Below are 26,422 nucleotides of genomic sequence, written 5' to 3'. Positions count from 1 at the left end.
CTGGCACACACAGCCCAGGGCACCACAAAACACCAGCTAGCAACACTTATGTGGTTACCTTCAGAAAGAACTGAAAACCATGAAGAAGTGTCTGGATTTTCTGTCTCCTTAAAAGCACCTGCCAGAGAGTGGCCAAGTCCAGAAGATCCCACTCATGGGCTTCCACTGAGCCTTCCATGCGGTTCGTCACCTCGTCAGTGGTGGAGCTATCCAAGGACGTCATTATCCAAACACAGAGGCAATGGACAATGCTGGCATCCTGCCAAAGGGGTGGGGAAAGGGGTGAGGAGAACAGTTTCTTTCAATGAAAGGAGAAAAAGAGCATCCATGTTTATTAACATACGGGCAAGCACTTTGGAACTGCCCACTGAAAGGAATGAGAAGCCGCATCAAGTGGCCCAGGCACACTGCACCTGCAGCGCCTTAAGATCATTCATACCTGGAAGCAGGCAGCGAGCACGCTTAGGACGGGAACGCGGTGCTTCACCGCTTCAGCCAGGAGGAAACGCCAGGGATGCAGCTGCTCCTGGCACAGAAGCAGGAGGTGGAACAGGTCATTCGTGCTGGGCTTTCGCTCATGCCTCAGGAGACAGGCGTAGCCCACCTGGCCTTCCAGCCAAGTGCCCGAGGACTGCAATCTCTCAAAGGCCAGCCTCAAGTGATCCTGCAGGGGAGGGGAGAATTCCTGGAAGATGGGGATGACCTAGGAAAGAGAACGAATGAACGTGTGTTTAGGCCCAGAAAGTGAGCAAATGGCTCAAAAGACCTATCAAGCAACAGTTTAAAAGCAAGATATATGCATACGAAACACAGATGCAGGAAATAAGTACGGCTTTTCAAAAGCCTAGGGCACGTACAGGCAGCTGGAGCCATGATGATGGAAAAACTGCTGGTCCCTGTAAGGCATAGCATGGGCTATAGCATGCGACTGAGGAAGAGAGGAAGCACATCTCTCCCTGCCCCCACAGTTCTGTGGAACTCTCTCTCTCTCTCTCTCTCTCTCTCTGTCTCTCTCTCTCTCTCACACACACAAGACTGTCAAAACTCAGGCAAATTGATATTCTCTTTAAAATCAAAATGTTTTTTTAAAGCTCATGGGCTGACAGCATCCAATCAAAGCGTCAGGAGGGTCCTTGGGGATCACCTAGCAGCCCAACCCCCACCCACCCCGTTCAATGCAGGCTTTGCAATGCAGTGGGGGAAGCTGCAGCATCCCTGAAACCAACGGCTGTCCAGCTTCTGCTTGAACACCTCCACTGAAGGCGCCTTACCTCAGCTGGCGGGAAGTTGTACATTTGGGATACAGTAATAAACTGCAGCCATTCACTGGATCTCGCGCACACTTTCAGGTACGACGTACTCAGCTTGATGTCGTGGAGCCTGCAAAACTGCACGACCAGGGACCATTGCTTTCTTGCATCGCCGGAGGTCCTGCAAGAAAAGGGGACATAAATGCTATCTGCACATCTATCCATTTAGGCACTCAAAAGCAGCAGTCCAGAAAACCATGTGCCAGGCCACTGCCCCTCCCTCCCTGCGCTGATGAGAGCCCCTTCCCTTCTCTCTGGCTCAAGTGAACAGGAAGCCATGCTGGAAAAGGGATTGCAGGAGGGGATCATGTGTCAAACTGTCGCCTGGACTGAGAGTTCAAATACAAAAAAATAATAAAATAAAAATAGAAGAGCAAGTGAAGAAAACAATAATTTCTTTTCCTCGCTTTGATCGGGTTCCTGGAATGTCATTCGCTCTGATTAAACTGATGACCATTTGTGTGTGTGGGGGGGGGGGGACAGATGATCAGGGGGGCCCAACAATTCCCCTCACCAGCATGTCAGGGGCGAGTGCTTCCCCCTTTTGGTAAGAGTCCTCCCCCACTTGAATTCTCCATGAACTACAGAGAACGCACTCCTCCATGTGGATGGGAACAGCAAGGTCTGATTTACAGGGTAACCTGGAACATAAACGAGGGTTTCAAATGTTCTAATCGCTGAAAAAGCCTCAAAGGACATTTAAAGCATTCATTATGAACACTCAAAAATCCTGTTTAGCCGCCATTCCCCTTCCCAAAATGAAACACATCATATAACCTTTGGAGAAGGTGAAGGGGACAGCATCAACACATGGAGATTTGCTGAGTTCAGACACGACGACCCATACTCAAGGTCGAGTTTGGGTTGTCACTGAACCATGGGTTGTTGAGTTGTGTGAACCCAGATGCACTAACAAAGCAGTTTGTAAACCACAAACAACTCACAAAGAGAGTTGTTGTGTTGTGAACTGTGAGTTGTGCATGGTTCATTGTTGTGCGATATTGGAGAAAACATAAACTCCCATCAATATATGAATGAACAAGAAACATTTGGCAAAAAGTATTTAAACGTTTTATAAAAAGATATGGGATGATTCAAAATCTGACAAAGACTAGTGTACAGCCCATGTCACCATGGGTGCTAATAGTCTGAGGGAGAAACATCGTGTTCCTTGATTCCTGCTATGGGCCTGTTCAGACAACACACTCAGCCATGGTTAGGCCACTAACCCTTTTTTGCAGCAAATGGCTAGTGAGCATGTTTAAACTATGGTTATATAGCCACCATGGTTAGGAATGGTTCCCAAGGCACGCTACACTGTAATATTTAGCTCAAAATGCTTAACCACCGCGGCTCAGCGCGTCGTTTGAACAGGGTCAGTGGCTCAGTTCAGACAACACGTTAGTCAATGCAATGTGAAAACTCCACTCAACGGTTGAGCTTTTAGGAGGTTCTCCCCCCACAACATATTCTAACTCCACTGTTGTGTCCAAAAAATCCCTCCACCGGGGAGTGGAGCTTTCCCGCCAGACAACATTTTTCTAAATGGTGGTGTAAAAACGCCACTGTCGAATTCTAAAACCGCCGTTGAGAAACATGTCTTCTGAACTGAACCAGTGTCAGTCCTCCCAGGAGCGGTATGGAGGTCAATTTCAAGATGCCTTTTTAATTATGTGCTGCTTTTAATAATGTATTAGTTTTAAATGTTTTAATTAGTTACATGTATTTTATGGTGTTTGCATTTGTGTTGTACCCCACCTCGATCCAGAGGGGGTGGGTAACAAATAAAATTATTATTATTGTTGTTGTTGCTGCTGTTGTAACCAAGGGCTTTTGGCCTTCGCTGCCTCACACCCATCACAGCTGAACAGCATTCGATCCAACACACCACATGCTCTCCCACTCTAAGATTTTAACTTTCTCCTGACCAGCCAGGGTGAGCTCAAATTGTTGACTCACTTCTTTATCTTTTGATTCTCAATTTTATCCCAAACCGCTTCCTCTAAGCAGACAAGGAGCTCTTCTGGTGCTGTTTTTCCTCCATCAGCCAGTTCTGTTAGCTTTTCCACTGAAAACAGAACATCAAAACATTTTGCTGAGATTGTACCTTCACATTGATGCAGCATAATTAAAACACTTTTCTTTCAATAGTTATCTATTAGTTTACAGCCCACATCCCGTTTTATCTGCCTTTTGTCTCTCTGGCTTCTCTTTGTCCTTTCTATCTCTGGCTCCTCTTTCTTTCTTCCCCATTTCTTTCTCTGGACCCTTTTTCTCCCCCAGCCTGCCCCCCCCACCCCGCGTGCTCTCTCGCTCTCTGGTCCCTCTTTCCCCATGCAACCGAAAGGAGCAATTTCTCTATTCATTTGCATGGAATGAGAAAAAGATCCCCTGTGAAGCCAACCCACCGCCAAGGGCCCTGTGTTTTTCCAGCTGTTTTTCACTCCATCAGCTTCTACAGGCAGCAGAAACCCCCCCCCCCTTACACACATATACATACACACACACACCCTGCTGCCCCTGTTGCCTCAAGGATCCTTGGTGGGGGTTGCACTTTGCCCCTCCGCCAGCCCTTGCCAAGGAGGACTTTTTACTCCCACAGCAAATAAACGGAAGAATCACTCCATCCACTTTCAGAGAGGGAAAATGGTGCCTCAGCCTGGCCTTCCAGGCACAGTGGTGCTGCAAGCTTAGCGCTGAGGGCCGTGTTGCATCAATTCTGTCTTTACCAGGGATGTGGACTTTTTAGAGAGGTTCCAGGTGCAGTAACAGAAGGGTATAGAATTTTCTGTTCTTATGCACCAACACGCCCATAAAATATTAGGTGCACTTCCCCAAAATGAAGCAAGGTTCAAATACTGAAAAAAAAGTAAAAAAGAAGCATTACCCAAAGACTGCCTGATAGAGTTATATTGAGGCTCTTCTCTCCTAGACATGAAGCTCAAAATTATATTTGCAGCTTTAATATCCACCCGGAGTTTGAGGCTATCCAGGCCCAGGAATTCCAAAAAGCAGACACAGGCTGCAGCAATGGAAGGCACGTAAAAGGAAGAGAGAGCCAAAGAATAGGCGTCGTTGCCTACTTGCTGAATCCTGGAAAGAAAAGGCAGCAATTGGCATAATGGATCTGAAACTCCAGGGAGAGATTGGAGTGCTAGTACCCAATGGTGCACAAGTGAAATAAAAATCAGTGGAACTATATACAGATTAAGACAAATCTGGGCCCCAAATTTTGGTCAAGTGCACGCAACAACCTTGTCAAAAATGAAGAGTTACGATTTGTAGGAAGAGTCATCTTCCTTCCAGAGGCAGCAAGAGTAGAATTACTTGTTCTTATTATTTCTGGTAAGGTGTTAGAAGTTCTAAGCTTCAGTTGTGTTTTATACTAAAACAAACAGTTTAAGGGTGCAATTCTATGCATGTTTAGATAGGAAAAAGTTCCTCAGCATGGCTGGTTGGGATAGGACTTTATTCTGTACCAACATGCAAAGGACTGCACCCTAAGGCGCAATCCTATGAGAATGCCCATCAGACATGTCCGAACCTGGAGGCTAACGGATATCCTACGCAGGGTGGGAGGAGCACGGAGGCCATCGTCACCTCCATGTTCCTCTCGCCCTGCATTTCCACTGGATGGTTGATTGTATCAGTCTAGCTGGGGGCTCTGCGGAGAGGGAAGGAGTCTGGGGCAACAGGAGGATTCTTCATAAACCAGTTCCCCTGGACCCCTCCCCTCCCACGGAACCAGACCCTTTCTCTCCTCTCCAGACTCACGTTTGCAGCTGACTGTGAGTGTGCGTGTGTGCGCTTGGACTCCTGGGTCAGAGTGCCGTCCCTGGCCTTGGATCCAGGAAAGTGAAACATGCTATGATACCCCCCCCCCACCCGCTGAGTCTTAGCGAGGGGCTAAAGGACTGTGTCCTCCCTCCCCTATTAATTTCTAAGAAGAGGTGTGTGTTTTTAGTGGAAGCCAGAAAATATCACTGAATCTCATTACAACACAAATCTGTCTTTACCTTGGTCTTTGCTTTTTGGTATTGGAAAGTATTATTTATTTTATATTTATAACCTGCCATTTAGGATAATCCCTTGCAAAGTATCTTACAAATATTTAAAACAGTAAATGGTCCCTTAGGGTGACACAACAAACACATTTGTTCTTCCCAAATGCCTGCTTCTTTTAGATACTCACAGCTGCTTCGGGGTTTTGCTCTTCGCCAGCTGCTGTTCTAAAAACGTCCCAAAAGCAAACGAGGGGCGTTCATGACGCAAATAGTAGCAGAAATCCAGGCGTTCGATTACAGCGTTTTTGTTGATGAGCACGGGGCACGAGAAGTGAGGCAGGTCACTGCAAAGCTCTGGACAGGGTGGAGAAGAGCAGGATTGCAAGTGGGCTAAGACACATCATCCGACTTGCATTGGATGATGTGCAGATAAAGAAAAATCAGGAGCTGAAATCGTGGCAAAGCGCATGCAACAGTACTGTGGGGAATGAAGAGTTAAGCAGCTGTGGCTGTGTTCCCGCGGCTTCTGACGTCGCGACCCACACGTCTACTGGACCAGAGAAGCACGCAAAGCGCCTCTGTGCTTCTGCGCAAGCCCCGTTCATTTCAGTGGAGTCGATGCACTGGAAACGTTTCTAGTGGGGATTTTTGCCCCTCAGTTGCTGAATCAAGGAGGCAACTGAAAATGCCAGAGGAAGCCTGCCTGCCTGCTGCAGCACAGGGGCGGCATGCCAACTGAACCGTAAACCCATAGAAAAGGTCAAAACTTTTTATATTGTATTTTGTAATTGTGTTTTTAGACCGTTGGTCGTTTTATTATGCTTTTCATGGTTTTAATTTCTGTGAACCATCCAGAGAGCTTTGGCTATTGGGTGGTATAGAAATGAAATGAAATGAAATGAAATAAATAAATAAATAAACTTGGCGTCTCCATTTCAGGGACCCTGTTTCTAACAAAGGAGAATCACGCCTGGTTTTTAAAAGCAAATTCCACCTCTACTGATACACTCCTTGGCTTTACCATTTCAAACAGGGCTGGGGAACCTTTATCATGTTGAGGACCACATTCCATCACAGTAAATCTCCCAGGGGCTACATGCCAAGGGCGGGCACAGCAGCCAAAGACCCCCACCCTTTCCCCCTCTCTCTTCCCTTCCCTGTCCACTGAAAATCTGGCCTGTGGGCTGGCAGGTCCCCACGCCTACTTTAAAAGACCCACTAGCACAGTGAGGCCAAGGGAGATTTTGCCTGGAGCCATATCTCTCAGCCGCTTTAGCACCTCAATCTTCGGAAGAATTACTATATTGTAGTAGTACAGGGTGGGGAACATGTGGCCCTCCATATGTTGTTACACTGCAGCGCTCAATATCCCTCACCGTTGGTTATGCTGGCTCGGGCTGATGGGACTTGCAGTCAAGCAACATCTGGAGGGTCACACGTTCCACCACTCCTTTAAGCAGCATAAGACACAAGAAGGTTCCACCTACATGCATTTTACGTGAAAAGCTACTTACCAGGAATGGCAAGAGTATTTGCTGACTGCCAGCCAAACAATTTAGTGGGATCAAATGGAACTAGGGACTAAAAAAAGCAGAACACAACATTAATTTCAGAGACATTTGAAAGCAAACCAAGAATGAGCAAGCACATAGTTCTTGGCATTTCTTGCCTATGGGGTGCAGTAGCAGACACACAATGGCCCAACTATTGGGGATCAAACATCCTCCACATACAATTCTCAGCTGGTCTGAGATGCACATCTGTCACAGAGGAGACTGCAGCTCAAGCAGCCAGCCTAAGAGGAGAAAAATATCCACAGAAAGGGATAATATAAACAATAACAAAGAAGACACAATAAATGGCCATAAATAAGGCAGTCTTTCACTATTAGGAATCCAGTACAATTCGCCAGTTCCATCCAGGTCTTTTGTAGAAAGCCCTCTTCCACGCAAATCAAGGTTACTCTTGTGACTCAGTCCTCTCCTGACGTTATGCCAACTGAAGGAGGATCCAGTTGGCAAACACAACGATAGGACTGAGTCACAAGAGTAACCCTGTCACTAAATCCAATACACCAGCATAACTCCAAGGAATGCTGGCACAGTGATGTTGTTACACTGTCAGTGCTCTGCCGTGGAAACTAAGACGGTGTAAGGGGGGGGAAGAGTCAGAGATGGGGGGGGTGCGTGCGAGGACGGGAAGAGTGGTCAGGTGAGCCTCCCCAGGACTCGGTCCCACCTCCTCAACGCCATAAAACATGTCAACAAACCAGGCGTTGTAATTAAATGCCCTAAATAGAGGGTTGTTGCAGAGCCCATTAGAGGGGGACAAACGGATCCATAGTTTACCTCTCACGAACCGTAAAAAAGATTCATATTCCCTCATGAATCTTTTTTCTCTCCTTTTTTGATCTGCTGTGGCTATGTGGTCAAGGAGATGCTCTCTGGAATGGGACCTTTTCGATCCAAAATTAATGTTGCTTGCAGAGCATCCAGAAGGTAGGTTTTACCTTGTAAAAGCCACCTCAACACTTTACAGGAGTGGGAATCACATCTATGTGTCCCATGTGAGCTCTGGCACAGCAGTGGCAATCTTTACTAGACTAAGGTATTACAGTACCCAGGTCTTTTTTGTTCTGGTGGCATTTATACCTGAACAAGGTGGTACAGAGAGATGTCTGAAGGTAAGATTCCGTGAGAGGTGTACTGGGGGAAGAGGGCTGCTTTGAGCTTGGGATAAGGAGCAAGCGCCATCCTGAAGAGCTGGGTGTCCACTTTCTCACCTTCATCTCCATCCTGAAGAACCTAAAATGAAGAAGCAGCTAGATGACCTTGCAGGGAAATGGGAATACAAACCACATGGGATTGCTGATAGCTGGGGCAAGCCATCGTGTTGATATCGGGGGCATCTTAGGAGATGAGAACATGTTCTAAACTTTCTGAGGCAGTTAAATGGATGACATCTTACAACAGCAGGAGAGGGCTACTGCCTGTTGGATCTGGTGGTGGGCTTCCTAGACAGAGCATCTGACTGGCCAAATAATAATAATAATAATAATAATAATAATAATAATAATAATAATAATAATAATAATAATTTGTTACCCACCTCTCCCTCCGGATCGAGGCAGGGTACAACACAATGCAAACGCCATAAAATACATATAATTGATTAAAACATTTTAAACTAATACATTATTAAAAGCAGCACGTTATTTAAAGGCATCTTAAAATTCAAGTGGGTAGACCTGCCAGAAGAGATCAGTCTTTATAGCTTTCTTAAAATCCGGAAGACTGTTAAATTGAAGATTCTCTCCTGGCAGGTCATTCCATAATCTGGGAGCGGCAGAAGAAAAGGTCCTCTGGGTAATAGTTGTCAGCCTTGTTTTTGTTGACTGAAGTAGATTCTTCCCAGAGGACCTGAGTGTGTGGGGCGGACTGTATGGGAGAAGGCGATCCCGCAGGTAGCCTGGACCAAATCATGAAGGGCTTTAAAGGTGATAACCAACACTTTATTCTTTGCCCAGAAACTAATTGGCAGCCAGTGAAGAGATTTTAAAACTGGTGTAATGTGGTCACCCCTAGGTGTACCAGTGACTACCCTGGCTGCCATATTTTGAACTAGTTGAAGTTTCTAGACTAGGCACAAAGGTAGCCCTATGTAGAGCGCATTGCAGAAGTCAAGCCTCAAAGTTACTAGCACATGCACAGCCGTCTTTAGGTCTTCCGACTCTAGGAAGGGGCGCAGCTGGATGTATCAGCCGAAGCTGATAGTAGGCACTCCTGGCCGTCGCATCTATCTGGGCTGTCATTTGGAGTGACGGATCCAGAAGCACCCCCAAGCTGTGAACGCAACCTTTTAGGGGGAGTGTAACCCCATCCAGAACTGGTTGACACACCTCCAAACCCAGATTATGGCCATTGACAGCAAGCACCTCCATCTTGTCTGGATTCACCTTCAGTTTGTTTCTCCTCATCCAGTGCATTACTGCCTCTAAGCATTCATTCAGAGGAGACACACTATCTTTAGCTGTCGCTGTTGTTGAAGGCATAGAGAAATATATTTGTGTGTCATCAGCATACTGATAGCACCCCACCCCATGCCTCTGGATGATCTCTCCCAGTGGTTTCATGTAAATATTAAATAGCATTGGGGAAAGGATGGCACCTTGTGGTACACCACACAGCAGCTCCTTCTTTGAGGAGCAGCTATCCCCAAGCATCACCATCTGGAACCTGCCAGAGAGGTAGGACCGGAACCACCGAAGCACAGTGCCCCCGATTTCCAATCCCCTCAGGTGATCCAGAAGGATACCATGGTCGATGGTATCGAAAGCCGCTGAGAGGTCCAAAAGTACCAGCAGTGACACACTACCCGTCAATACTCAGGTGTAGATCATCCGCTAAAGTGACCATAGCGGTCTCAACTCCATATCCTGCTCTGAAGCCAGTTTGAAATGGGTCTAGATAATCTGTCATCCAAGATTGCTTGGAGTTGGAAGGCAACGGCCCTCTCAATCACTTTGCCCCAAAATGGAAGATTTTATACTGGTCTGTGATTATTAAGGTCCAGTGAGGGCTTTTCCGTACTACCGCCTCTTTTAAGCATGATGGAAAACTCCCCTCTCTGAGAGATGCATTAATAATATGCTGTAGTTGTTGTCTAACTGCATCTTCTCCCCGGACGACCACCATGAGGGACAGGGATCGAGAGGGCAAGTCGTCCTCCTTACTCGTCCAAGCAGCTTGTCCACCTCCTCGGTACTCACAACTGAAACTGATCTAGTGTAACCTTACTTGCGGAGTTGCTTGATACTACATTGTCAGCTTTTGCTATAATGACAGCATCTAAGTTGGTTCTTATCCGAGAGATTTTATCTGTCAAATTATCGTTAAAGACATCACAGCGAACTACCGAAGGCTCTAAAATTGGGTTCGGGAGGGGTGTCTGAGTTAGACGTCTCACCACCTTGAACAGTTCTGCTGGATGCGTGCAGAGAAGAAAGCATACTTTGCTGCACGTATTGCCACCACATAGGAACCAAGATGTTCTCTATGTCATGTCTTGTCGGATATGAGTTGAGTTTTCCACCAATGTCGCTCCAGTCGTCGTCCTTCCTGCTTCAACTCCCTCAGACCTTCTGTATACCAAGGTGCCCGGTTAGAAGTGGGTTGGAGGGGATGTTTGGGAGCGATCATGTCGATAGCCCTAGTTAGGTCTTGATTCCATCTACTGACCAGAGCTTCAACAGGATCGTCAATGATACCAGCCATAGACTATCTTAATAGGTCCGCCACCCCTGCAGGGTTGGATAGTGGCCGTGATACTAACCCTAACCAGAAAATGATTTGTCCATGACAACACAGAGGTATTTATCACCTCCGCTCACAGATCCATTATGGGATACAGGGCAGACTGGACTTGAGAGTCCAGCTTCTGTGCTCTTATGTTCTTATCTTTTTTATATTTTCTGCCATTTTAAAAAGGAACTGAACACTTTTCACCAACAGCTTACGGGTTACCTGGTCAATGCCTCCAGAAGTGTACATCGTAGTGGCAAGTGCAAGAAGTGTTCGTCCCTCCAGAAGCATAGTGCTCACACTGGCCTGGTTGCTGGGAATCAGGATCTGGGCATTTGCTAAACTAGCCTGAAAAATCATTTTTGCATCTGGGGGATGGGGAGGAGAGGAAACAAAGGCAGTATTATCAATAAGAGAAGTCCACATACAAACCAATATAACTTAATCACAATAAAACAGCAAAACCTGAAGAGGCCAACCACAAAGAAGCAAAAGTAGTTTTGAAATAATCATCTTTAAAAAACAATATCCACAATACTAACTTGCAATATAATACATACATACATACATTCCATCCATCCATCCATCCATCCATCCAATGGGAACAAACAACCTTCCCTCTCCCGAAAGTCTTCTCTAAAGTCTTTACAGAAGGAGAGGAGGAGCCATTCAGACCTGCCAGGGAAGGAGCCCCATGCATTATTTATTTATTTATTTATTTATTTATTACATTTTTATACCACCCAATAGCCAAAGCTCTCTGGGCGGTTCACAAAAATGCACGGGGCACCACTGATGAGAAGACCCTGTGATGAGTCTTCTTCTGATCCATCATACTGGTGTGGACACCCAGAGCACAGCATCTGGGAATGACCTGGGTAAGCATATCTTGGCCCCTGAGCATTTAAGGTCAAAACCAGCATAACAAGTGGAGTCAGAAGCCAACTGGGAGTTAGTGGAATCATTTTAAAAAATCCAAATATTATCTCCCATTACATTCTGGACCAATTGTAGCATCCAAATATTTTCCAAAGGCAGCCCCATGTAAAATACGTTGCAGAAATCTCACCTTGAATGGCAGTGGCTAGGCCCCCGTTTCTCAGGCAGGGATTCCAAAAAGCCACCGCACTAGGCAAAGCTAGTAAAAGATGCTTCTGCAACAACCACCACTTGCGCATCCAGAAACACCATCAGTTCTGCTTTTAGCAGAATTGCACAAAACATTTGTCCAGAAGAGATGCACAAAGGTTCCTACCTCCAGGTTTGCTGGCAATGCTTCGGCATTGCACTAAAAATTCAAACCAAGGGTGAGCTTCATGCAATGCTTTATCATCCAAAATGGGGCAGTTTGAAGAAAATAAACTGAAAAATCAAGAGCAACATATCAACGTCATACAATATGAAGGAAAAACAAATGCTCTCCCCTTCCAAAAAAATTCCTGCAGAGTGCTGTGCTAGGAGAGAGAGAGAGAGAGGGGCTGCTGGTATGTTCTTACGCAACCTGTCTCCATGAATCGCACTGGGTCAGTTTTCTCTCTTGTCTCTTCTCCTTCAGGTCATGGACTTAGATAAGGCTCCAATTGCAGAGGCCACACTAAAGCCAGTTTCTCCCTAGGGAACAGACTGCTTTTATGGAGGGGTGGGGGATACAGAGCAGAAGGCTGAAAGCAAAAAGTATGCCAAGTCCAGTTAAAAGGACTATGTCTGGAAATGCTTTTTTAAAGCCACTCCAACAGTTTTAAGTCCAGTGTGCAAGTTGCTGAAGAGAAACTGGCAGGACAGACATTGGGATTACTCTTCATGGATCTCACTTCACTGGGTTGCTGCTATTTTTATCTTCTACACATCCGCACAGAAACAACTTCTGGACATGTTTTCCTACCTGTAGTAATCTAGATAGATGTAGAGAAGATGATCAAGCCCACGTTCCAAACAGTAAAGGATAAAGCAGACATGGAAATCTGAGCCGCCAGCAGGCATACGTTCTGGAACAGGGTGTGGATTCTGCATCACTCCTCCAACGAGGGCCAATCTTTCGAGAAGGCATTCAAAGTCTTCTAGTTCTGTTGGTACAAAAGTCCCATTCCTGCCAAGAAAAACAAAGCAACAGTTGTATGCAAAGCAGGCAGTGTATCTTTTCTACATTACTAAAGAGACTTCTACTAATAAAAGGTATTAGGAACACATCAGCATAGACACATCACATACCTAGCCAGGTGGTCCAGTATTTCATTGCGCATGAAACAGCTACACAATGATTTCTGATCAATGGCCCCTATAGCAAGTTGCGGCCAGTTTGTGCTGCTATCCTGAGGCTGAGATTCCGTCATCCATGAACTGATATTCATCCAGTCGTGCCAAGATGACAGATGCATCCAAAGAACCTCTGAATTACATGACTTGAAGTCTGCATTTTAAACAATTTAATACATTTAATCATTTCAAAAAAGTGCGCAGACACTTGTAATTATGTGTATATATGTGTCTGTAATTATGTGTGCTAGTGGTTTTAATGCTTTTGCTAAAGTTTTATATTACTGTTTTAGCAATTATTATACATTTTAATCCATATATGTATTTTATTGTTTTTTTAAATTTTCTTGGAAACCACTTAGATATATGGACAGCAGAATCGAAATCTATACTTTCCTAAGTCTGGAATGCTTTATTTCTATATATTTTCATACATTATTTCATGCCCTAAGCTCTATTGGAGAAGCTCTTCTCTGTGTCCTTTCCAAGACTGAGGTATGACTAGTCAGGAGGAGAGAAGGGCCTTCTTAGATGGGTTTGCCTCGCACTCATATTGGCTGGTGATGACTGGTTAAGATATTCCTGCTCTGGCATGCAGGCTGAGCAGGTTATTTTTATGTGGCAGACCCTTATTTTTAGAATGTTTTTATCTGCTGTTTCGATTATCATGATGCCGTATTTTTATATGCCTGTGATGTTTTAATTGTTGCAAGCCACTCTGAGTGATGCAAATGCATTGGAAGGGCAAGGTATGTTTCCTAAGATTCATAAAAAGTCAGCACCTACTGGGAAAGTAACAAGGAAGTTTCTCTTCTCAAGCATGTGGGAGACTTTGTTTTCCTTATCCAAAACTGATCTCTTTTAAAACAGTGCAAAAGCAAACTCTTCCCCTTTAGCCCAGGCCTCATGGCTTGTGGGCAGTCCCAAAAGACAGAAAAAACATGGCAACAGCATGCTTACACCAGACTATCAAATACTTACTACCTTCAGGGAGCAGAATCATCTCTTGGGTAAACTGATCCCACCACTGAGCCCAGTTTATCATAACTCTGTGTTCCTGGTTATGAACGCTGTCTTCTCTGCAATTCAGAAATGCATCCAAGGCAGCAATGTGGGTAGAAAGGTCTTGTTCTTTTCTCCAAGAGCTGAAAATGAGATCAGAATATCTCCATGAAGCCCACTTCACTTATTTACTCTTCCCAAATGAGTGAGATTTTCACGTTCCTCAGCCTATTCCTAATAGGACACCATTTCCAAGTTCAAGAATCTCTCTCGCACAGGAACACATGACAGATCATTCAAAATCAATGAAGAGCAGAAAATTGCAGTCAGGCTGGAATAGCCAATAACCAATAGGTCAGAAAATTATCTTACCTCTTCCACAGAATGAAAGCTTGCAGCTGGAGAAAGCCAAGAGAAAATAAGGACCCACACTTGATTCATTGCAAGGCTGAGTGCTCAAAACTTCACATAGCTGTTCTCAGCCCATCACTCTTCATTTTGTTTTTAATGTGGCTGAAGATGTATTACCTGGACTGGGCTGTATTTTTTCCATTCTCCTGGAAGGCTCCTGAATAAACATTTTCCACCTGATGCACAAAGTCTATAATTTCCTTCTCAGTTTCAGAAAAGTAGTTTTCGGCTTGCAGCATGTTCACCTTCAGAATCAAATCAAAACTTTAAATTGTGTCTTATCAAGCCATTGGAGATGCAGAGAAGTTTGTTACCAAATCCCAAATATGATCAGGAATGAAGGCAAAGGACTGAAAGTAAGATGGAACAATCCATCCAGTCTGGATCCCATATCTAACAGCAGTCAATGGTATTATTGCAATGGGATTTCTGCTTCAGCTACTAATGCCAAACAGACTACTCAAACGCCCAGTCATTTCTGGGACTTGGGCGAAAACAAACACAACTTGGGTATGGCAAGTAGTGTCAGCAAAAGGCACCAAGAAACGCACCTTGCATGCATAGGCAGGGCTTGTAAAGCCAACAATCACAAGAACTACTCACCAAGAAATCGCGGATATGCCGATCGGTTATGTAGAAACATATTCTGTGCAGTTGCTCCATCACATTGAAGCCCTTTCAAAGGCAAAAAGAAGTTCTAGCACTCTTCAAATACTTAAAAGATTGTCACACAGAGGAGGGCCAGGATCTCTTCTCGATCCTCCCAGAGTGCAGGACACGGAATAACGGGCTCAAGTTACAGGAAGCCAGATTCCGGCTGGACATCAGGAAAAACTTCCTGACTGTTAGAGCAGTACGACAATGGAACCAGTTACCTAGGGAGGTTGTGGGCTCTCCCACACTAGAGGCCTTCAAGAGGCAGCTGGACAAGCATCTGTCAGGGATGCTTTAGGGTGGATTCCTGCATTGGACTCGATGGCCTTACAGGCCCCTTCCAACTCTTACTATTCTATGATTCTACTGTATAAAGGAAGGCTTTCTGCCATAGCTCTACCTACAAACACCAACGTATTATATCTGCAAAGGATTTCAGGACTTGGCTATAGCTTCCAGAGGACTGGAGAGGTTTTAGTAGGGGGGTTCCCAAATGGACTTTAAAAAGCTGACATTTGTTGGATCACACTCTGAAATATCTCTCTGAACAGAACACAGAGAAACGAAAAATGAAATTGCTAATCAGTCTGTTCTATGTTGTTAATTTTCTAAAGCAGACCCAGTGATGATTGATGTTTGGTGTGCAAGCAGGAAAGGGATTCTGTTGATGTATGACCCCCTCTGCAGCTGCCCCACAGTTTTCCTGCCTGAACAGGCTATTGGTGTGGGGAGACTGTAATGCCAAAGCCCCTCCGTAGGTACAGTTTTTATGTTCTGAAAGCTGCTTTGAGCGACCCCTTTTTTGGAGGGGGAAGGCAGGGTAAAGATTTCTCAAATAAATAAATGTGCTTTATTTATTTAACAAATAAATATACTTGTTAAGCATACAAAGAAACAAAACCTATCTCCCACTTAGCATATATATAAACAGACCGAAACAACAAATTCAGACTGAGCTGCACTTCTGGTTTGCATTACTCACCATGTTTCTTAGGAGTTTGGAGGCTTCTTTGATGTCATTCTTCAGAAGGCTTTTGTAAACCAGATCCTGTCCTATCCGGTTCAGCTCCTTGAGGTTGTGGACAGGATTGCGAGTCAGCCAGAAAAAGGTCTGAGCCTCGGGCAGCTTGTTGCTTAAAATGGCTTCGGCGATAGTTTGCTGAAAGGGCAACAATGGGTTTGCAGTTCAAGTAGCAGCTTTTGTTGATGCCCTGTGGATTGAATACCTTTCCCAGAGGGTCGGGAAAGCCAGGGTGGGAACAGTGGAGGAAAGAGGGCGCTTGTTGAAAGAGCAAGGGCACAATCCAGTCAAAACTAAGCATTGTGCTGGACCAGACCTCAAAGAACCATCTAGTCCAGTGTCCTGCGCCTTACACTGAATGACCAGCAGATGCCTCTGGGAAGCCCTCAAGCCAGGCAGGAAAGCATCACCCCCCACCCCAACACACACTGTGAGTACCCTCTCCCCAGAAACAAGTATTCATTCAGCAGCATACCGACCCTGAACTTGGAGGGTTCATACAGCCATCGTAATTAAGAGAGCAATCCGACAGTCCTCTGGCGAGCATCCCAGAGACCATAGGATGGCTCAGGAAATCGAGCGGAGAAGCAGCACTCTAACCCCAGAACCCCTCCTCCTTGCAGCTGGCGTGGAAATAACCACACCTACTGCTTCTCCAAGATCAGAAAGGCAATCTTGAACAAAGAGGAAAGGGAGCGTTCTGGTGGGCAGGGAGTGGAGGAGACCGGAGATGCCAAGCTGTAAGGCCTTTCTTCCTCTTCCAAAGTGCCTTTGCTTGACGGCCTTCTTAATCTGTCTAGCGAAATTGCAGGAGATGGGAGGGTGGGGAGGCAGAGATCGCCTTCACTGCGCCTCCCACCCTGCTGGCTTCAGCCCAGCAGGGCAAAGGAAACCAGGACATTTCGGGGTTCCAAGTGGCAAAGACACAGTCCATAGGGTTCTGCTTTAAGAGCCATGGAAATACCTATTCTACCTAAATGTGTACAATCCCCCTTTTAAAGGTAGTGGCTATCAATGCATTCTGTGGCAGTGACATTACGGGAAGAAGTGCTTTCTTTTGCCTGCCCTGAATTTCTTGCCCATCAGTTTTAACTGGATGATCCCAATTTCTAGTTTTATGAGACAAGAGGAAAAATTCTCTGTCCACTTCCTCTCCATGTAAAGAAGGTGTTCCAACCAATCATTCTGGCGGCCCCCTTCTTCACCTTTTCCAGCACTGTAATATCCTTTTATGAGATGGGGAAACCAAAACTGTACACAGTGTTCCAAATGTGTCCACATCATAAATTTGCATATGGGCATTACAATACTATCAGTTTATTGCAGTCCCTAACATGGAATTTTATTTTTTGACAGCTGTTGCAAGTTGATACTTCATTCTGCTGTCCACTGTTGATTTAAATGGGAGAGTTAAGGTATGCGCTTAGATACTGAAATCAATGGGACTTACAAATGCTTATCTTTGGCTGGATTGTGTCCTAAATGTAGATCCAGTTCAAGGCGCATGTATGTGATTGTATAATGACATTGTTTAGAAGTTGATGCTATTTGCTCAACTACAATCTCAGGAGTTGAAACTGATGGTCTGGTTACCTCTATATCGAACGTTTCCCACATCTGACTTTGTTCAATTTGGGGCACGTCTTCTTCGAGATCACAAGGTACGCTTACGACACTGGAACGCTTGCAAGGGAACTTTATCATAAATGTCCTAAGTTTAGTGATGTAGCTGGTTAAAATCTCAACACATGTGTCCAAATTTTCATCCAGTTCTGTGAACAATATCAGGAAGACATTTAACTGAAAAGATGGCTGAAAGCATCTCCTTGTGTGACTGGCAAGACTAAGAGCAGCTCTGCCCATATTAATAGGTCCAAAGACACCCCTCCGTTTTGTTTCCACTAACAGGACATTGCAACCAGCAATGGGAGCAGTCAGTGTGCCATAGGAGCAGAGTTGGACCGTGGAGACTAGGGTTCAGATCCCCATAAAATCGTAGGCAATCACCATCGCTCAACCTAGCCTACCTCACAAGACTGTGAAGATAAAATGGGGAGAGGGAAATCATTTATGCCATTCTGAGCCCCCTGGAGAAAGGTGACCAATAATGAAGCACAATACAATAGGAAGTGCAAAAGCCCATAGCCTCGACAGGACTATACGACTAGGGTCCAGGTTATCTGAAAGACCACATTCTCCCATATGAGCCCGCCCGTGCTTGAAGATCTTCTGGGGAGGCCTTTCTCTCAGTCCCACCAACATCCCAGGCACGCCTGATGGGTAAGCGGGAGAGGGCCTTCTTGGTGGCTGCTCCAAGGCTCTGGAACTCCCTTCCCTGGGAGGCCAGGCTGGCTCCCTCTGTGCTACGCTTTCAGAGGCAGGAAAACACTTTTTTGTTTCGGCAGGCTTTTGGAACTACTCTAGTTAGTTGTTAATGTATTGGATTCCCCCCTCTCTTTTTAATCTGTTAAAAATTTAACATGTTTTTAATTTTACTGCAGGTTTTAATTCTATTTTAACTTTTGTAAAATTATATGTTTTAATTGTACGTGTTTTAATCTTGTAAACTGCCTTAAGTCCCAGTACTGGGAGAAAGGCAGAACCATTATCATCATCATGCCTCAGTAGTGGTGCAGTTGCCCCTGATGATGAAGTGATTCAGTTGGCTGAAGACCAGAAATACTGGCTTAACTGTTTTGAGAATCACAGCTTTACAGCCCATACAGTGAATGTGATCCTACATGTTTACTCAAAAGCATATCGCATGGAATCCAAGAGGGCTTACTTCCAAGTAAGTCTGCATAGGATTTTAGCATCACGCTGTTTGTTGGGGTGAGCCTTGCACGCTGATCATTTAAAGTACCGCGCTCCTAAATCTATGAAGGAGCACACAGCTTGCAAATGAAAGATCAATTAAAAAACCAGGACGGTTTCATTGTTCATTACAAGACGCGTATAGAGCACGCTAACTCAGGAAATAAACACACAACCAACTCTACCTTCTCGATGGATAAAAATATCACGGAGCTGTTTGTTAAGGAAAGACAAAGTGAGGTTCAACAGCTGCTCAGAGAAATGCTTGCTCTGTGCTTCCAAATCATTTTCTCGGATTGCCGTGCAAAGCAAATCCAAGGCTGGCCTCAACTCTTCCACACCTGTAAGAGAAAATGTAAAAGCAGAGAAAAACGGGGAAACTCCTTTAAAAAATAGATTTTCAGAACACAAACAAAAATTGCCTCCATCTTCAATAAGGTGTCAAGTTTATATAATTTACCCCATTATGTGCTTTGAAAACACAGTGCATATTTTTGTTTCTGTCCTCAGTACACTACACTGGAACAGTCTCTGTGCTCTTGGACAATGTGGTTTGGGCAGCGTTAACTCCAAGCGAATTACACCCACATCACACTTCTTCCACATTCGCTATGTTTTGCAAAAGTCTGATAGAGCAATGTACATATGAAGATTCACATAGTTTTACTTACTCTTCAAGTAAAAATTGGACATTTCTCTTGCAGAATTATCTTCCAAGGAGCAAGTTGAGAAGTCACTGAAGAGATTCTCCTTGTTCTTTAAAAAAAAATCCACAGTGTCTAACTGACGGTTTTCTAAACCAGCCTAAATAAAAAACAAAGTTACTGTTAAAAATGCACCTTCAAATAGAAATAAAGTTTGCACTTGGTGAACTTCTGTTCTTTCTGTGAATGGAAATGCATTTCTAGATCAGCTAGGGCCGGTGTTTAGAACCAGGAAGGCAGGGCTGAAAAAGTTATTTCCTATTGGATAGAAACTACCCACCAATCTCTAGGGGCAGTTAAACAATGAGACAAGAAGAACATGCTGCAAAAAACAGCAGCCACTTAAGAACGCAAATAAACAGCCCCTAGTTCTAGAACCTGGCATAAGACAGCCAATTCTCTGCAGGTTAGGTAAGCTCTAGTGAAACATTTCAGGCAGTCAAGAAAGAGTCTCTAGTAAATTAAAGGTCCCACCACTACCAATTCCAGAGGTGTGGGATGCACTGAATCTCAAAGCCCAGATTTGTTTCTTTACCTCCAAGGCATGTACAGGAATAGAGCACCTTCCCCATTCATTGAGCCGGCAAAGGGAATCTACGGAGCCAGCACTTCCGTGGATTATAAGTCGATTCAAGAATTCCTGTTGAGTCATGCCAAACAGAAACAAGGAGAGACCAGGCTCTAAGGGTTACCAGAAAGAAAGAGGTTATTCATATATCATATCACATCGTACATTGTCAACATACATAGTGCTTTATGAAGCTGGATACAACTTTCTTGAATCATTTTCACTGATGCTAATACTTCTAGACAATGCATTCTTCAGCCTTGCAAGGTTTCTAGAAGGCAGACTGTGTTTTTTAATGACAAGCAAAGATGCTCACCTGAAAAGATGAGACATAATTGCTCCTCTCTGCTACATTCCACAAAAAATGAGTTCTTGCCCACACAAGAGCGCATGATGACTTGAGTCTCCAGATCCCACAGAACAAGGGTCAGTCCTTCACTCTCACTTGAGATGGTGAATAATGCACTAAAGGCTGTCACAGATTTACACTCAAGCCTGACACAATCTTTTTGGTCTCCTAAATGTATGTTCTTCCATTGTCTGTCTCTTATAGTCATGCTTTTATGATTGTTCCCTCTTGAGTTTGAAAGGACATACGGAGGACCTTGAAGAAGTGAGATCTCAGAAGCTTCATGGTGTTTTAGGTGCAGAAGACACTGGTACCACGGCGAAAAAATATCAGCTACCAAACTGCTTTTTGTTGTATCATACAAAGAAGACAAATGTGCCTTCCAGGATCTGGGAAAAGGAGAAAAACCATGCCAACATTTCAATAAACAAGGCTGTGATTGTCTCTCAAAATGAAAGGTAAAAAATTGCATTACTTGACCTAAGAGGGATTCATTAACACAAAGATACACATACTGAACTAGTATCAATAGTAACGTGTTATCAAAATAGTCCTGGGAGTTTCCTCAATGAAAGTATCTAGACACACTTGTGTCTCTGTTAAGAAAAGAGGCCACGAATCTAAACTTATTGTTAGGATTTTGCCCTGGCTAGTGGGCCTTGTTGCCTCTGAATCAAGTTGGATTCCGATTTTAAGAAGCATACTGTAGAATTCAGTACGGTGGCTGCCAGGAGCATGTATCACTGCTGAACTTCTCAGCTATTTACAGGCGAAAAGAGGGATAAAATCCAAAAGAGTCAGTACACCTTTTCGGACACCTGCATTTTTGGCCTTGAGCTTATTTCTGCATTATGACCTAGGAAATCTTTCATGGGAACTGAGCACAAGAGGAGGCGAGTTGTTTTGGGGTGTATTTCAGCTGGCAGCACCAACCCAAGTGGGCATAGAAGAGACACCCAGCTTTAACGTACTGTCTATGAGTCTGATGCAGTTGTCAGAACACAGTAATTACTAATGAGCTTAGCAGCCACACACCTACTTATAAGCTGATCTACACCTGAGAGAGGCTTGCTGGTCCCAATGTCTTTCATTGCCTAGAATTCTCCTCCTTCATCAAAGATGGTTTCCCTTTTCTGCCTGGTCTGTTCGTGCTTCCAGAGAATCTTGTAATCAGAAAACTCTGAACTGGCAACTAATGCTATGCAAGGACTTTGGAACTCTTGTCTGGCTACCCAGTTGCTCTGTCTCTTGCTGCCTGTTATGCCTTCTGCCTGGACTAACAAAACACAGGCTGAGTTCAGACAACACACTAATCAACGGGGTGGGGTGGGGGTGGTAATAAGAACAAAATGGAAGCCAACTATTGATTAGCGTGTTGTCCGAACTCAGCCACACTCTCCCCAGGACTTGTTCTCCATTCCAGAACTTCATCTGCATAACCCTGCACTGTTAAAACCTGTTGTGAAATATACTCTGGTTTCCTCAGACCATGGATTTATGTTTGCCATGAACTCAGTCTCTGACTATGGACTTCCTTCTAGCTGTCTCCTTAATTTAAGCCATGGGCTGTTAGCTCTCAATTTAACTGATTTGTAACTTCTAAGATTAAGTGCCGTGAGTTCTGAAGAGTGATCTGGGTCACCTGATTCACCTTTGAATAAAGCTAAGTCACAGAATCTATGCCTCTGTCATCCTGTCCTTACGTTGGGAAGCTAAGCACACGCAGACATTTATACTCTTTCACCCCAATCTTCTAAAGCTATTTTACCTGCAACATTACAAGTAACAGCTTGGGTCAAATCAGATAAAATATCCCCCATCTACAAGCAGGCTTGAACAAACACATCCAGCTCCTCCATTGTCACTGACAAGGCACAACAGCAGATCTGTAAACGTACCTTTCTGTCCGAAATGCATGTTGCATAAATTTCATACTGTAATCTGAATTTTTGAGTTCATCTTCATCTGTCCCCTCCAATTGTTCTATGGGAAGGTTGTCAAAGTTCCTCTTGCAAAGTAAGTGGTCAGGATAGTCTCTGTAGGCAAAGTGATATTTATTTATTTATTTATTTATTTATAAATAAGATTTCTATCCCACCTTTCAATCCTCAAAGGTTGCCATAGGTGAATTACATCCATAAAAATATTCAAATATAAATACATAATAAAATATAATGAAAAGAACTCAGAGAACATTAAACACTCATTAAAAATAACTCAATCAGCAGAAAGAGATTCAAACCACAAATGGCTGGCAAAATAGAAATTTTACAATTTCCCTAAGCCTACAAGAGATGGAACCAACCAAACATCTCTAGAGAGGGAGCAGCATACCCTACGTACCACAACCAAAAAGACCTTGCCCCACATCCCTGCCAATCATACCTCTGAAAGCAACGGGACATGGAGGAAGGCCTCAGATGATGAATGCCGTGAGAAGTTAGGTACATGTGGGAGGAGTCAGTCCTTCAAACATCCTGCCACCAAATTGTTTATAGCTTTCATAAGTGAGAACCATCATCTTCAATTGAGTCTAGGAACAAACTAGTGTCCAGTGCAGATTGAACAAAAATAAGAATTTTACATCTGTAAGGTGAGCCCCAGATACCATTCTAGCCCTCTGCATTTCACACCAACCACAATTTTGAACACTTTTCATGGGGAGCCCTATATAGAGTGCATTGCAGTAGTCCAATGTGACTATGACCAGGATGTGTGTGAGCTTGGCTGGATCTACTTTATCAGCCCTTGCGCCCATAGTATGAAAAATAAATAGCATTCAGACTATGGCATAACTCAAGTTGAAGTTAAATCCAGAGAAGAGGGAAGTGTTGACGATTAGGAGAAAGCCTGGCTTGAGAATTAGGACTGAACCTATTCTGGAAGGGGTTGGGATTCCCCTAGAGGAAGATGGTAGTTTGCGAGTGCTCCTTGATCTTAAGCCGTCCCTGGATCTGCAGGAAGCAGCGGTGGCCAGGAGTATGTTTGCACAATTACGCTTGCTATACCAGCTGTGATCTCTCCCAGGTTTGTCTGGCTCAGCAAGTTATCCATGTCTTGGTTACACTGCATTTTTGAAATGGGTTCTATGTGGGGCTACCCTTGAAGAGCGTCCAAAAGTTGGTATTGGGACCATATTGCACCTGTCCTGAAAGGCCTGCACTGGTTGCCAATTGCTTTCCTAGCTCAATTCAAGGTATTGATTGTAACCTTTAAAGCCCTAAACCAGAAGTGCAGAACCTGAGCCCCTGGGTTCTAATCCAGGCCTCCAGAGTTTCTCAGATGGACCAAAGTTTCCCTGCCCCTGTTTTCAAACATTTCAATCAACCTACTTGAAGTATACATGGAGATCAATAGCTGCAACACAATTGGAGCTGTTGGCAATCACAGCAACACTGAGATCATGTGAAACATTTAACAGTGTCATGGGAGACAGGATGTCCAGGTTCTTCTCTTCCTGCCCCTCTGCTTGATAGAGGGAGACATTAACATGGGCCAGATATGCACCATCTGTAGCATCAAAAATATCTTTGCAGCAATGTCAAAGAAAGTAAACTGGCCCAGCTACATAATAGGCACACACAACAAGGAAAAACATGCCATCCTAACAGCACAATCCTATGCATGTTTGCTTAGAAGCAAGCTTTATACTATGCTAAATGGCCAAGTGTGGTGAGGGTTGTAACTTTATTTATTTAAAACATTTGTATCCCGCCCTATATCATTAAGATCTCAGGGCGGCATACAGATAAAAGCATACAGTATAAAACAATAAATATACACAGCTAAAAACAAATTAAAACATGAACCAAGTTAAAACAATATATAATTTAAAAGCAGTAAAAACAATTAAAACAATGGCCGGATCTACACTACTGCTTTAAAAGGCTTTATAAGAGTTTTGACAACTGTATATGGCATGTGTCCTGGGCCCCAACAGTTGTCAAAACTGTTATAAAGCCTTTTAAAGCAGTAGTGTAGATCCTGCCAATGTGCCATCTTAGTGAATTTGACCATTAAAGGCTTTGTTAAAAGCCATGCTTTTACTTGGCGTCAGTGTTGACTTCAATTGAGCCTCCAAGGGGAGGGGATTCCGTAGTCGGGGTGCCACAACAGAGAAAGCCCTCTCCCTTGTCCCATCATAGCATATCTGTTGTGTTGGTGGGATGCGGAGAAGGGCTTCTCCAACAGATCTCAAGTCTCGGCAGGCATACATAAGGAGAGGCGCTCCCTCAAATATCGAGGTCCCAACCCGTTTAGGGCTTTAAATGTCATTACCAATACCTTGAATTCCGACAGGAAGCATATAGGCAGCCAGTGCAATTCCTTTAAAACCAGTGTTATGTGGTCTCTGCAAGATGTACCTGCCAGCAGTCTAGCTGCTGCATTTTGCACTAGCTGCAACTTCCGAGTCGTCTTCAAGGGCAGCCCCACGTAGAGTGCATTGCAGTAGTCTAAGCGGGAAGTTACCAGTGCATGCACTACTGTGGCTAGGTTGTCCCTGTCCAGGAAAGGCCTTAGCTGGCGGATCAGCCGAAGCTGTCCCCAAGTACTCTGTACCACAGAGTCCACCTGGGCCTCTAGTGACAATGATGGATCTAGGAGTACTCCCAAGCTATGTACCTGTTCCTTCAGAGGGAATGCCACCTCATCCAGAACAGGTCGCTTACCCAATTCCCAGACTCGGGAACCACCAAACCACAGAGCTTCAGTCTTATCAGGATTCAGCTTCAGTTTATTGGCCCTCATCCAGCCCATTACAGCCTCCAGGCACTGGTCCAACACCTTCACAGCCCCAGCTGACTCCAACAACAAGGAGAAGTAGAGCTGAGTATCATCAGCATACTGATGGTACCCAACTTAAGCATATTTACTTGGAAGCAAGACAGGATTTCAATAGAATTTACACTTAAGGAAGTACGCTTAGGTTCACAGCCTTTAAAAGTACTTTTTACAACACTCCAAATTCGACTTGTCTTCCCATGCTCTTTGGAGACAGATTGCTTCTATTGGATGCCTGTTCCTCTGGATTCTCTCCCCCACACTAACACCTGCATGCACAATCTCCTGCCTCACTATTTAGACCACCCACATTCTTCCCTGTCCTTCACATACTTCCAGTTATCTGCTTAAGAACCTATTCGTTAGATAGGAGCAGCTGGATGAAAAGGTACACTTAGTTTCCACAGCTGCTCCTAAAGAGCTACCTGGGATGGAAGATGCTTTGTTTACATATGAGGCTCTGCTCACTGCTGGGACATCCATTTTATTCAGACTGGCATTTGGTTTTCCACGTTTCTGTGGTTTCACTGGGTGCTTTCTCGAATAAACATGATTTACTTCTTGGCATTAACAACGCCCACCTCCCTTGTCAAAATATTTAAAGAATATGAAGATGAGAAAGAGACGCTTTAGCTGAGTGAGAGTGTGAAAGAGAGGGGAAATGTTTGTGAAATACTACAGCAGCATTTTAAAAAAAGACATTCTTAAAAAGTGAATTAAATTATGGGAGGGGGAGTTGCTCAGTTTCATATCACACCCAAGAAGAGGCAGAAGCAAATGGGACAGGAGGGGGGAAAGGGGAAAATCTAGACAATGGAATGGGTGCTGTCTGCTGGATTTTGACATATGGAAGGGAATTTGTTGGTAGCAGGCTTCTGTTTGGAGTTCTTTCTCCATAGGAAGAGAAGCAACAGCAACAAGAAGGACCTTGCAAGGAATCAGCTTCTCTGAAACTGAACCAGGCCCTCCACCCATCTCTCCTCCAACACAAGCAAAAGCCCTTTGCCGCTTTCAGACCAGCAGATGCCAATGCACAGTAACCCACCACCACCACCACCAGAAAAGGAATTTGCATCTGTACGAAAAGCAAACCTCCCTCCTGTCTTCAATCTCCTCTCCCCCACTTGACTTTTAAAAAGCATCCGAATGTAGCACTGCACAGCAGAAAGGGGAGATGGGCAGAGCCACTGAGCAGAGCTGCTTTTCCAGGAACACTGTGGTAAATGCAGGACTTCTTGCAGGAGCAGCAG

General features: G+C 44.5%; 1 protein-coding gene across 1 annotated transcript in view; it reads right to left on the bottom strand.

The window, feature by feature from the left end:
- Nucleotides 1–26,422, bottom strand: part of SPG11 (SPG11 vesicle trafficking associated, spatacsin) — a 41,486-nt gene that overhangs the window by 14,287 nt on the left and 777 nt on the right. The window contains exons 2-23 of the mRNA XM_063142744.1: nt 22,289–22,426; nt 20,358–20,779; nt 20,009–20,154; nt 19,441–19,573; nt 18,955–19,110; nt 17,549–17,727; nt 15,917–16,093; nt 14,884–14,955; nt 14,398–14,525; nt 13,849–14,012; nt 12,823–13,021; nt 12,497–12,700; nt 11,870–11,976; nt 10,837–10,982; nt 7,966–8,118; nt 6,829–6,895; nt 5,503–5,668; nt 4,198–4,403; nt 3,270–3,378; nt 1,272–1,431; nt 440–703; nt 59–259 (exon numbers count right to left, since the gene is read on the bottom strand). Coding sequence (XP_062998814.1) covers nt 59–259; nt 440–703; nt 1,272–1,431; nt 3,270–3,378; nt 4,198–4,403; nt 5,503–5,668; nt 6,829–6,895; nt 7,966–8,118; nt 10,837–10,982; nt 11,870–11,976; nt 12,497–12,700; nt 12,823–13,021; nt 13,849–14,012; nt 14,398–14,525; nt 14,884–14,955; nt 15,917–16,093; nt 17,549–17,727; nt 18,955–19,110; nt 19,441–19,573; nt 20,009–20,154; nt 20,358–20,779; nt 22,289–22,323 — 3,594 coding nt within the window. The 5' untranslated portion in view covers nt 22,324–22,426. The remainder of the gene's footprint in view (nt 1–58; nt 260–439; nt 704–1,271; nt 1,432–3,269; nt 3,379–4,197; nt 4,404–5,502; nt 5,669–6,828; nt 6,896–7,965; nt 8,119–10,836; nt 10,983–11,869; nt 11,977–12,496; nt 12,701–12,822; nt 13,022–13,848; nt 14,013–14,397; nt 14,526–14,883; nt 14,956–15,916; nt 16,094–17,548; nt 17,728–18,954; nt 19,111–19,440; nt 19,574–20,008; nt 20,155–20,357; nt 20,780–22,288; nt 22,427–26,422) is intronic.

The sequence above is a fragment of the Elgaria multicarinata genome, chromosome 16 (assembly GCF_023053635.1).
Source record: "Elgaria multicarinata webbii isolate HBS135686 ecotype San Diego chromosome 16, rElgMul1.1.pri, whole genome shotgun sequence".
NCBI classification, from domain to species: domain Eukaryota; kingdom Metazoa; phylum Chordata; class Lepidosauria; order Squamata; family Anguidae; genus Elgaria; species Elgaria multicarinata.
The sequence above is the reverse complement of the archived record's forward strand: the minus strand, read 5'-3'. Positions and strand labels throughout refer to the sequence as shown.